The sequence below is a fragment of the Echinops telfairi genome, unplaced genomic scaffold (assembly GCF_000313985.2).
Source record: "Echinops telfairi isolate 266 unplaced genomic scaffold, ASM31398v2 ScPeMD7_7468;HRSCAF=8506_0, whole genome shotgun sequence".
NCBI lineage: Eukaryota > Metazoa > Chordata > Mammalia > Afrosoricida > Tenrecidae > Echinops > Echinops telfairi.
The window spans coordinates 29,542,188-29,555,554 of NW_022111369.1; the positions used below are offsets into that span (position 1 = coordinate 29,542,188).

At 46.0% G+C, this 13,367-nt stretch overlaps 1 protein-coding gene across 2 annotated transcripts in view; it reads right to left on the reverse strand.

The window, feature by feature from the left end:
* The window catches only part of HERC3 (HECT and RLD domain containing E3 ubiquitin protein ligase 3), a 108,799-nt gene that overhangs the window by 83,940 nt on the left and 11,492 nt on the right, over window positions 1-13,367 (reverse strand). For both annotated transcript variants that reach the window (XR_006679509.1, XM_004703258.4), the window contains exon 3: window positions 10,368-10,622. Coding sequence is in view for 1 of the 2 variants with exons in the window: in XM_004703258.4 (XP_004703315.1) it covers window positions 10,368-10,593 (226 nt within the window). In the remaining variant the exon portion in view is untranslated. The remainder of the gene's footprint in view (window positions 1-10,367; window positions 10,623-13,367) is intronic.

The following is a 13,367-nucleotide window of genomic DNA, read 5'->3' on the forward strand; positions in this document are numbered from 1 at the left end:
AGACACCCACTGGGCAGTTCTACTGGGTTCCATAGAGTCACTATGAGTCAGCATGGACTCCATTGATGTGAGTTTGGTTTTTGAGTTTTACTCTCGTAGGCAAGGCTAGCTAATGCAATAGTGAGAGCTGGACATTCCCCATGGTGCTTTCTGCCTTTACATCAGTTATGCCCAGGAAACATGCGCTTTACAATAGAAACTCATAACAGGGTTTCTTCTATCCTGAGCTCAACCAGCCTGAGTTCAAGAAGAGCTGATTAGCATGGCAGAACTATTGTGTCCTTCAGATGCCCAAGGGCAACCTGATAAGTTAGTTGATACCTTCATTACTGGTCCTGAGGGGTTTATCTGTCCTGGATAGCTTTGGGAATTGAAGGCGTTTGAGATGGTCTGCTTGATGAGCCTCATTTATCACACAGCAGGTGAGCTGTTCCATATGGTGATGGGTATTATGGAAACACCTGGACTGAATACAAAATGTGAATCTGAATGAGATCAAATTACCCGCAAGTGAGAGAGAAACCAACTCAAAGGAACCGTCCATAACAATCAAACAGGGCAGCACAGGAATGCTGTGGTCTGCCTGTAGGTTGTAATCCTTGGGGCTTGCTAGGAAAATATTTCCTAAGATGTCTACGCAGAATTTTTTGTAATTTTGAATAATCAAAATAGACTCAGCTAAATAACTGTCTCCAGAGAATGAAATGTTTAAGAGCAGGCCTCTATGCCTTCAGATAGCTCTAATAACAAAAGGGCTGGCTTACCCTAAAGCCCGAGTACGTGAAAGCAGGAGGGAACAAGAAGCATCCATTTAGCTGAGGAGTAGTGTCTACATCACGGCGAGTGGACATGAGAGAAGTTAAGCTGAGGTACACTTTTTAACTATTTTTTTCCTATGAGCTACTGATTTCTATTTCAGCTTAATAAAAGATTTCAAGATTGGTCATAAAGTTTAGCTATATGTTAATCATCACTTACAGAAAATATCGTTTAAAAAAAGGAAGAGTAGGCACACAAGTCTTCCTCTAATGCCTGCTCTGTAACTATGTCTTGTGAAACTGTAGTGGACCAAAGCATGAGAACCCTACAGTGCTCCTTAAAGAAACAAAACTCACTCAAGTTGACCCAACTCCTATCCACGCCCCCTGTGTGTTTCCAAGACTGTGACTGTTTACAGGAATAGGAAGCCCTGTCTTTCTCCCGTGGACCAGTGGGTGGTTTTGAACTGTCGACATTTTGGATCACAGCCCCATGCGCCCACGCGGAACCACTACATTACCAGGGACCCTGTGGTGCTCCTAGCCACTGAAAAATATTGCTGATTTTTAAAGGGCGATGAGATGAGGTGAGGGCAGTGGAGCACAGTGGAGGCGAAGGTCCTCTGGGAAAGGACGATGCAAAAGAGTGATAACCTAACACTTAAAAGTTGGACGAGTTTGGATGGAGCTTTCATACTCTGCCCCTAAAAAATGCTCCTGGGAATTACAGGCTTCTTTGCCCTGGGCCAACGCACAAAGGAATGAATCATGGGCACACCTAGGTCAGAGCCCCAGCTTCTTGGTACACCGAGGAAAGGCTGGGCCCACACAACCAGCAGTTTGGGTAATTCTAAGTGTCACTGAAGGGGGGCACCTGTTTATGCCCTATTGAAAGGCCTTCTCCGCCATACACATGTTATTGGCCACTTAAGGGTATGTGACGTGGAGAAGGGAGGCAGCAAGGAAAACACAGTGGCCTCAGGGGCAGCAAGAGCAACATTCTTGTGAGTCAGTGTGCTTGAGCCCACTGTTGGAGCAACAGGAAGCCAGTTAATATTCTCTAAAGCAATAGGAACTGGTGAAATACGCTCGAGGAGGAGAAAGGAAGAAATTCTTAAAACCCCTTCAAATCACTGCCAAGCGCTGTTCAACACTGCTCTGAGGCATGTGTCTGAGCAGACCACCACCCTGCACCCCAAGTAAATGCAGGGACCCTGTGCCAGCCAGAGAAAAAGGCAGCTGTGCCAGCCAGCTGGCCTCTGACAACCAGGAGTCTCAAGATGAATGTCCCCATAGAGCAATAGTTCTCAACCGTCCTCATGCCTCGACCTCATGTTGTGGTGGCCACCCCCCCAACCATAAAATTATTTTTGTTGCTACTGTTATTAATCGGGTGACCCCTGTGAAAGGGTTGTTTGACCCCCAAAGGGGTCACAACCCACAGGTTGAGAACCGCTGGAATAATGGAATTCTAACCCTGTGCATATCCTTTACCAGTGATACCTTTCCTCCCGCTCAGCAGGGTCTCATGAACTGTGCACAGGCTCCCAAGGTCATTTACATTTTAACAGGAAACAGAATTTCAAGGCCAAGAAATGAATCAGACTTGTGCTGGATAAACACATCCATGCTTATGGGAGACCCTAATGGGCCTGGAAATTGGTCCAGTCAGCAGAGTGGGTGTTGGGGGCAGGCATTGTTCCATTCGCAGACAACACTGGGAAGCAAAAGAGCACAGGTCCTCACATTCTACATTTGCTTGAAGCTGTCTGCTAGCCTCCCATTAAGTAGGTACCACAAGATTAACACCGAACACCGAGCACTCTTCAGTGCCTCAGAGAAAATGTCAAACACTCTTTCTAATCCTCATACACCCAAGTCTTTCACTTGGGGTAATAATATCAAAGTTAAAAGCACCAACCTGCCCAAGCCCCCCTCTGGCTCATAACAGCCTCTGGGCAATGAACCTTCTATCAATACTCCAGGAGCTACTTGGGGTTAGCTATTGCTGTGGGCCAAGGTCAGCATAAACCCACTGCCCAGTAGGACTAACGGCGAGGGAAACCCTGGGTTCTGCGCCGTGATCCGCACGGTAGGCAGTTTGCAACCAGCAGCAGCTAGGCTGGAGAAAGACCGTTACAGCTTGGAAACCCACGGGTAGCTATGAGTCCGCACTGACGGACTTGATGGCAATGGGTTTGGTGCTTTTGTTTTACACACAAAACTCAAAACACACAAACTCACTGCCGACTCTGTGGATCTCAGCCCAGTGGGTAACCACCATGCCACAACGGCTCCTCCCACATTACCTACAAATGGGTCTGCCCGCCTCTATTGTGCCCTCCCATGTCTAACCATTCTCCAGGTGATGGGGCCCAATAAGCCCCCTCTAAAAATAAACCCAACTGTTTTCCAGCTGTAGAACACACCCACGGATGCAAAAGTTAAATGGAGAACGGAGGCGCCCACCACTACTCTTCCCATTCAAAGCGGCACTTTTCCACTGCTGTTGAGGAGTTTGTAATTAACAGAAAAGCCCAGTCAACAAGGGAAACCTCAGGGTGCTATTGTAATAGACACTGGGCCTTGCTTCTCCCACAATGAGGTCCCCAGCATGAGCTCCATTCGCTGGTCGACTCTTCATGTCCTCTTGTCACATCTCCAGCTCCGGTCTCTTGTCATCGCTCAGCCAGGCGCACAGTGGAGGCTGCAGGGGGACTGAGCGCTGGCCTGGCCCACTGCGTAGACAGAGGCAGGGGCTGCTGAGACACGCTTCACTCAGCCCACACTCCCAGCAACCACCACGCACCACTGGCTTGACAAGGACGAGTCAGCCAACTCCACTGGGAGGCCATGGGCCTGCACTCAGATGTACTACCTGCGAAGGCATCCACAGACACTGCCTATCTTTGCACTGTAAACCTACCTGACAGGGGGCGGAGCCACAACGAAAACACTGGAGCTTTGTCTTTACCATGCGAATCTACTTCATCCAGAACTAAACTGCTGTCAGCAGAGGTGGAAAAACCCTGTTGATTACATGGTAGGATTGCACAGCCAATTACTTTAACTTCTGTTTGGTAAGTTGCAAACCTGGTAAAAAATGTGTCATATAGTTACAACAATGACAAAACAAAAGGGGGAAAAAAACAGCAGCTGCTAAGGCTGCTTATGGATAACCAAAACCCTCCTGGACTTTGGTTCCTTGCTTGAGAGGTTTAGCATCACGGTTTATGGCATGTCCCAGTGAATTAGCCTAAAAACCTGTGCATGCCTCTAGTCTACCTCTGGGTTGGTGGTGTAGTGTTCAGGGTTTTTAAAGCTCGCATGGCCATTGGGTTGTGTGACCTGGAGCAATAGAGACAGAAGGAAAGTCTAAAAGAGGAGGAGGTGGACTCTAATTACATCCAAGGACAACCACCTCTTTCCCAGAAGACTAGAACTGGATGGCACCTGGCTACTACATTTGAATCAAAGAGTCTAGGACGAATCTTGATTGAAAAGAGGGAAAATGCTCAACAAATTTCAAAATCTCAGATTCCAGACTTTCTAGAACCAAGTGGGGAGAGTTGATGAAATCATGCTAAGCGAAGTCAGCCAATCACAGAAGGACAAGTACATCAAGAGTCCCCTGAGGTAAGTACAATCAGCACAGTAGGTAGAGAAGAAAAGCCACTTATCTCACACTGTACAGGCTGAGGTACAAGCAGTCGGGTGGAGGTTGGCCCAAATCCAAAGAGGTGCATGTTATTCCAACACAAAGAAGGGGAAAGGGGGGAAGGAGGAGGGAGAAAAAGATGGTGGGGGTGGGGGAGATGATGGCATGGGAGGCGCAGGGCACTAACTCACCAGGGGCGGGGGAGTATTGTTCATGTCTCTACAGAATTGAGAGTGTGCATGCAGACCTCACCACGGCGCACCAAACCTTGAGGGTAACGTAACCACGTGGAGGAATGCATAAAAAGATTGGGCTACAGGGCCAGCCCCATCAGACTCAAAATGATCCCCTACCTAGAAGCATGTGCTACAGAGAACAACACTAAACCTCTAAGTTGGGGAGAGGGGCCGGCATGCCATGCCCACACGGAAGGAAACCACAAAGGAAAAAGAGAAAGGCAGTCTAGACCCCAGATCGTCACACCAAGCCTGGAGGACTGCGTGCCTGCACGGAGCTGCTAAGGAAGGCACAGAGAAGACAGTAGGGCCAACAACAGCTCATGATATGTTGTCCCTCACTGGAGCATACTGCGACAGAGGACAATACTGGGACATACGGTGGGGTGGTAGTGTGGTCTGAACCTCCCTCAGCAGGGCAAACCAAGAAGGGAACATAACAGATCAGCAACAGGAGCAAAGAAAAGCCAGGAAACCCCTAAAGAGTCCCCAAAATAGACTTCAGACTAGGAGGGGCAGTTCCTGAATTCCTCCAGGACCAGGAGGGAGACAGTCACAAAGGTCAGCGGACAGACCTGGAATTATGTATGTTTTTTTCTTTTTCCTCTTTCAATCTTTTGTCTTCTTTTGTTTGGTCTCTGTTATTGTTGGGTTCTTACTGATATAAGATAGGCATGGGAAGCAAGCTCAAGGAGAAACCAAGGGACCAATGGTCCCGGAGGGCCTGGGGGAGAAGGAGGTGTGGGAAGGGAACAGCCAGTAAACATCGCCATAGACGGGGAACAACTAAGGAATTAAAATCCACAATAACAAGAATGTAGAGATCCTGAGGGTGTTGGAGCAACAGCAATCTTGCTGAGAAAAATTACTAAGAAGCGGAAGTAGGGTGAGCGTGTTGGTGGGTCAGGAAAGTGGTGAAAGGAAATAGGGGAACAATCTAGGAAGCAAAAAAAGATAGAGGTATAACATAGCTGTATACACATGTTAATATATTGATTCATAAAAATAGATATTGGCCCATGTACATACATTTATATGGAAATATACTAAGGTTGTAGATGAACTTTAGGCTTCTCTTCATGCCCTCCCACCATGTAAGAACACTTTGTTCTAACAACCTGGCATTCTGTGATGCTCACCCTCCTGGCACAATCGCTGAAAGACAAAATGGGTGCATAAGCAAATGCAGTGAAGATAGCAGATGGTGTCCAGCTATCAAAAGATATAGCATCTGGGGTCTTAAATGTTTGAAGTTAAACAAGCAGCCATCTAGCAGAGAAGCAACAAGCCCACATGGAAAAGGCACACCAGCCTGATCATGAGGTATTGCCAGGACCGGGTAACAGTCATCAGAAGATCTCAAACAAACAAACAAAAAACATATTGTTGAGAACAAGAGGGATCCGAGCAGAGACTCAAAGCCCATTTATAGACAATGGGGCATCGCCTCACCCACTATCATGACTCCAGCACTGCCTTTCACTGCGGGTTAGACCGATCATGTGCACAGGTACAGATAAGAGATAAGAGCTCAGACACACGGAATCTAGGAACACAAATGGGAGTAGTGATACCAGGAGGGCAGGGAGAAGGTAGGAAAAGGAGGGGAGGAAGGGGGAACAGATTGTGATAATAGAAACATACCCACCACCCATGGGACGAACAACAGAAACCATGGGGGAAGGGAGACAGCGGTTGGTGTAAGATATGAAAATAATAATTTATCATTTATCAAGGGGTCACCAGGGTGGGGAGAGGGAAGGGGTGGGGAAGAGGAGCTGACACCAAAGGCTCAATAGAAAATAAATGTCCAGAAAATAATGATGGCAACATATGTACAAATGTGCTTGATACAATTGATGCATGAATTGCTACAAGAGCTGTAAGAGCCCTCAATACATTGTTTAAAAAAACAACAACTGTGAATTAACATAAATCAAAGGATTGCCACTGGCTGAGACTACATTAGTTATGTACACACATTACTTCCAATGAGGACAGAGCTGGTGGTATTATAATCCCCATTTAAAGTGAGAAAATGTTGAGAAAGGTTAAAGGCTAGCAAACTGAGATTATACTGAATGAGTTTCAGCTGAGCTTCTGGACTAAGACAGATTAGGAATAAGGGCCTGGTGATCTCGATACTTCCAAAAGTCAATGAAAACACAGAGATGGGGGAACATCGTGAGTCAGCATCTGACTCCAGGGCAACACCAGGACACCGCTTCCGTTAAGTTTTTCTGGCTCAGATCCACCTACCATAATGTCTCTTCAGGAATACTGAGAAGTACTCCTAAAATACTCCCTCCAAAGGGTGGTCTCTAAGCATCTTTGGTGTGAGTGGGTTGTAGCTATCTCTAAATGCTGGTTGAATACAGAGAGTCCTGCAGGAAGAACCATGCTGTGTGTCAGACTGTATCCTGCCCTGAACGACCTGCAGGCATTAGTTTCTTAGATATTGGCTCTCACCTCAGGCAGGAGCTTAATGTAAGACACAAGTGAGTTTTTGGTAAAATGAAGGGAAAGAAGACCTTGTTCAATATGAAGACGTAATTTTTATAAACTTTCCTGCCACCTCTATATCAATACTGTTGTTGAATGGACGGAGTGCATTTTCGACTCAGAAAAACCCCGTGTGACAGAGCAGAACAGTCCCATGGGGTGATCATTACAGAAGCAGAGCACCAGTTCTTGCTTCACAGGTAGATTCAAACTGCCAACTTCTCAGTTCACAGTCAAGTACCAGCCAGACACCCTGCCTGTTGATAGGTATATGTTATACTTGTATATGATACTTTTGTATTATATTCATTGGAAAAATATATTATGAATAGAATTGATTAATTTGATTTGTGAATGAGTGGTACTTTTAAAGGTATAATTTTATTCAGTAAACAACAAGCTCTACTGGCATTGGACAACCTGTAGTACAAAGTATGTTAGCTATATACAGGTGCTGGTGCATTGTGAAAACTGTGCAGGGGTGGTGTCTGATCTCCTCCAACTTCACAAAGGAGAGGGGGGATCACCCTCAGGATCAACACAAGCCCAATTCATTGTGGAAGTCAGCTAGGACTCGACCCTCTAACACCAGCGCTTCTCAACCTGTGGATCAAATGACCCTTTCACAGGGGTCGCCTAACACCATTGAAAAACACATATGTCCAATGGCCTTAGGAACGGAGACACCGCTCTTCTCCAGGCGGGTCTGCCCACGTGCAGATACACCCACATAAGAGCACCTGGCATGAAGACTGTTACCCATGCTACACCATGCTTCGAGACAAAATCTCATTTATTTACATTAGAAATAAATATTTCACAATATATAATTACATATTGTTTTTGTGATTAATCACTATGCTTTAATTATGTTCAATTTGTAACAATGAAAATACATTCTGCATATCAGATATTTACATGACGATTCATAACAGTAGAAAAATTACAGTTATGAAGTAGCAACTAAAATAATTTTATGGTTGGGGGTCATTACCACATGAGGAACTGTATTAAAGGGTCTTGGCATTAGGAAGGTTGAGAACCACTGTTCTAAACTCTTTACCAATACTGATACCATCATCCGTCCAACGGCACTCTACTTCTCTGCTATGTTGAATAATGACACACAGAATTCACACACAGTGACTGAATTTTACTATGGAAATAATAAATCACAATGCAGGCTGAGGAATGCTCAGGACATAGTACTTCCATCAGGACAACTCCTTCTCAGCAATGCAGACAGGCACACCCAGCCTTGTAGAGGCCAAGGGGCTCAAGTCAATGTTGCAAAGCTCTTTTAGCTTTGCCAATAAGTTCCCAAAGGCACTTCCCTCTAGCCAAATGCATTCATATCTAGCTCCAAGAGTCAGCAAATCTAGCTCCTCGCCTCCACTGGACCTCCCACCCAATTAAGTGCCCAGAGGTAACCCACCCTGCGAGCTAGCCTCCTGCCTCAATGTACTCAGCTCTCTCCCTCTGTGAGCTAGGAAATCCACTCTTTCATCTAGTACTCTTAGTTCTGCTGCCACCAATTCTCTGCCACCGCTTCTCGCTGTCTGTTCTCATAGCTTTCTCCTGCATCAAGGAGGTTCAGTACAGGGATCTTGGGTCCAAAGGATGTGCTACAAACTTAGCTCTTCTTTCTTGATGATAGGAAATCCCTTTCTTCTACCTCTGGGATGGTTCATTTTAAGCATAGCAGAATAGAAAAACGAACCAATCCCCTGGTTAGGGCTCCACATACTCCACAAGTTACACATTGTGCTGCTAACTGCAAGATCTGCAGTTCAAAACCACTGACTGCTACCCAGAAGAAAGATGATGTTTTCTGCTCCAATAAAGAGTCAGGGTCTTGGAAACCCATAGGGCCAGTTCTGCTCTGCCCTACAGTCACTATGAGTTGAAATCTACTCAAAGGTAGTGACTTTTTATCCCACAAAAGTGCCATATACCTTATTTGCACCACTAGCAAGCTATCCAATCCTCTTGGGCCACAAGCACCTCATATTTGCAGAGTCCTACCCAGTCAGTTGTCAAGCATATCGTCTTGCTTGGATCAAGCAGCAGTCACAGTGCCTCACATGCATGTGAAAGCTGGAAACTGAATAAGGAAGACGTTGGAGGAATCGCTGCATTTGAATTGTGGTGCTGGGGAAGACTATTGAAAGTACCATGGACTGCTAAAATGACAAACTGATCTGTCTTGGAAGAAGTACAGCAAGAGTGCTCCTTAGAGGCAAGGATGGTAAGACTTTACCTTTCAAATGCGGACATATTGTCAAAAGAGACCAGTCCTTGGAGAATGACATCCTGCTTATAAAGTGGAAGGGTAGTGAAAAAGAAGACCCTCAACCAGGTAGACGGACACAGTGGCTACAACAATGGGATCAGGCAAAGGAACAGCTGTGAGGATGGCTCAGGACCGGGCAATGTTTCGTTCTGTTGTGCATAGGGTCGCTATGAGTCGGAGCCCACTCGATAGCACCTAACACCAACAATAAAGACCCGTTTATTGGGTGGGAGTAACACAGACTATAGCTCAAAGGGCCATATCAAGTAATTCACTGCACTGCATGAATACACCATGCTACCAATCCTCCTTGACAGTTTATCATCTCTAACTGCCCTTCATCACCAGTCTACCCACACTCTTCACCATTCCCAGAACAACTTGCTGGCACCTTCGTGCCCAGGCCTTTGCTTATCGCTGGCTATGCCCATGTTGAGAGTTCCTGCCAGTTGCATGTGTGAGTCCATACACACACACACTTGATAAACTCCAACTCAACCTTCTACTCCAGCCCCCAAGGCAGAACAAACTCCTCCTGCCAAACATCAACCTCCGGAGCACGCACTCCTATCCCAGCACACGCCACAGGGCATCACCGGAGCCACAGGAGCACTGTATCTTGCAGCAATGTCTGTTCTATAACCGGAGCGACGCTTCTGGTATGAATTGTGTGAAGACTACTGGGAAAGCCCTTAGTTCTCTCACTCTGCATTAACTAGCCATCCGCCCTCCCCTGGCAAACGATAGTATATAAGCTATTTAACAACCAGCAAAAGCAAGGTCTGCTTTTCCCTTCATAGGCTTGAATTAGACACAATGGTTTCGAACAGCAAGGAGTCACTGCACTGCCTCAACCAGGCCCTCGCCCTGCTGCTACCGTGCAAGTGGCTCTGACAAGGCAGGGCAGGCAAGGTACTCACCTGGCTGGTTTCCTTCCCTCTCGTGGCCCAGCTGTCCCTGGGTGTTCAGGCCACAAGTATACACTTCCCCATCCTCCAGCAAGAAGACAGAGTGGTTTCCTCCACAGGCGACTTCCTTGACGCTTCTTTCAGATATGAATCCACACACCTGTGGCTCAGCCACAATCCCTTGCAGGTTGGTACTTATACCAGGTTGGCCCAGAGACCAATATCCCCAACATAGCATTGTTCTTATCCTTCAGGGAGTCATGTAGCCTAGAAGAGAAAGTGTTTAAAAAGGAGGCAGGGAAGGTCAGAGAGAGTGAATTGTGAGTAATAAATGTGACCAGTTTTTAACATATTCCCAATATATTTCATATAATTCGCACTTCAAGGTGCAGGAGCTTTCTGCTTTTTTTTTTTTAATGCTAAACCAATTAGTTCCTTTGGGTATTCTATTATTAGCTTGGACAATAGTATTTCACTACTTGAAATTCAAAAGAGGGGTGGGGGAGTTAGCTCCTCTGTATTTCCTTCGTATCCAGATCTGAGTGAGTCATGGCTCAGGGCCCCAGGAGACCCTCTAGCCATGCTCAGCTTGTATCCCTTGGGTGTCACTATACTGCCTTGGTTAGTAGCTTTCTCTGTATCCATCCAACTTACCTCCCCAGCCAGATGTTTATCGCCTCAAACATAAACACACTGCAGTGTAAGTTATACCTTTTTTTAATTTAGCAAGTAGATTACACAATCAACTTCTGACTGATTGAACAGTGCTGACTCTAGCCTAAAGTTTTGCTACCTTTTAAAATGCTGTGCTACTTTAAAAAAAAATAAAAATAAAATAACCAAACTTCTGGTTGTCACTGCAGCAATTCTGACCTCTGTGGACACTGTGTCGAGTAGACCGCGGGGTCTGCAAAGCCTGGGAGCTCTGGGAACAAGACTGCCAGGTGCCTTCTGAAGTGCCCCTGGGTGGGCTCAAATCAAGTCTTCTGACCAGCCAGGGGCTCTATCACACCAACGAGGACGGACGGCTGTCATCCAAGGGACAGATAATGGCAAGCCGTGGTGAGGCTATGGAGAAAGCCTAACCCCCATGCATTGCTGGTTGGACTCTGAAGATGGTGCACTTGCTCTGGAAAGCAGTCTGGCTGGCAGTTTTTCAAAAAGTTAAACATAGAGCCACCATATGATACAGCAACTTTATTTCTATCCTAAGAAAATGGAAAACAGCCATCTACACAAGAACCTGTACAGGAATGTTTCTTAGCAGCATTATTCCTGAGAGCCAAAAGGGAAAACCCAATGCGGTGGAGTCCATTGCAGCCACAAGGTAGGAGTAACCCAAATGTCTACACACTGATCCATGAAGTAGCAGAATATGGAACATCCACACAACACAGTATTAGCCGGCTTCAACATGGATGAACTTGAAGTGTCTGTGAATGAAGAGTTTACTGGAGGCTGCCATGCTGAGCATGAGGTTTTTCAGTGGGCTACCTTTTACAGTGGGAGCCCTAAATCCAGTTTTAGTCTCCAGCTAGATTCCGCCTCCGCTGAGTTCTTTCTGACTGTGGATCCCTGCCGTCAAGTGTATTCTCACTCATAGTGGCCCTATAGAGGATTTCTGAGGCTGTAAGTCTTCACAGGAGTAAACAGTCTCATCTTCCTCCCTCGGCATGGCTGGTGGGTTTGAACCTCCAATCTTACAGTTAGCAGTGCCACCAGAGTTCCTGACCACTGACCAGCCATGTGCAAAGCTTTGTCCTCAGGCAGAATGTACTGGAAAGTGGACTTCCACCAGCCCTAGGAAAGCAGCCTCGGCCTCGTACTCAGACTTGCGTGAGTATGCCCTTGATGGAAACTAGAATATTAATCGCATTCTCAGGAATCATGCCCCAACTGCCTTGGTCAGGGCTCCACACCAAGCTGCAAACTTTCCTAATCTGGAGGAATGTATGCATCATAATCCTGGTGTTGTTTTGTTTTTTCTCTAGAGCACTGATGGCACAATGGGTTAGAGCCGCAAAGTCTGTTGATCAAATCCATCAGCCAGTCTTTGGGAGAAAGATTAGGCTTTCTTTCTACTCCCTGAAGATTTATAGTCTAGGAAACTGACATGGGCAGTTCTACTCTGTCCTGTAGGTTCGATATGAGCTTGGTTTGGTTTGAGATTTTTGGAAGTAGGCAAATATCACTTTTCTATTTGCCCCCTTCTGCTTACAAACATCACTCAGCCAAGCTCACTGCCATTGGTTAGTACTGCTCCATAGGGTCTGCAAGGTGCAATCTTTATAGAAGCTGACTGCCACATCTTTCTCCCAAGGTGCTACTGGTGGATTCGAACTGCTGAGGGTTCAATTAGCAGCCAAGTGCTAATTCACTGCATCAACAGGATTCCTTTGGTTTAGAAGAAGGGTCCAAGATATAGGGAATAAAGGAGATAGAGAAGATCACAATTAAGTCGTGTAGAAAATGAGACACTCTTGTTTAAGATACAAAATAAAGAGGAAGTGATTGAGGCCTGTAATGTGGTTGGCAGCTGGAAACGTGGCCAATAACTGGTATGATGCTAGCCTGCGGCAGGGAATGAATTTAAAAAACCATGAAATCTGGCATGTCAAATGAAGTTGGTTACTCTTCCATGTGCCACACCATTTGTAAGAGTTAGGATATAGCATTCTCACAAAAATTTTCCTTTACAGAGCATGGATGAAATACTGAACCAAAGTTCAAATAGGCTCTCATGAAGATTAAAACAAATGGCTGAGCAAACAGCAAACATTTTGGATGAACCACAATCGGACAACCGAAGCATCCTTCTCCTTGAAAATCCTTCGAGATCTGGGGAGAACGCTAAACCTTGTAGTGGTTCTGCACCGGTCTGCAGGCCCCAGACACTACAGTCTCCGAAACCCACAGAGGCAGTTTGACCCAGTCCTATAGGGTTTCTGTGAGTCAGCATGGACTCGATAGGAGTGAGTTTTGTTTTGTTTGGGTTTTCTTTTGAGGGGCTGT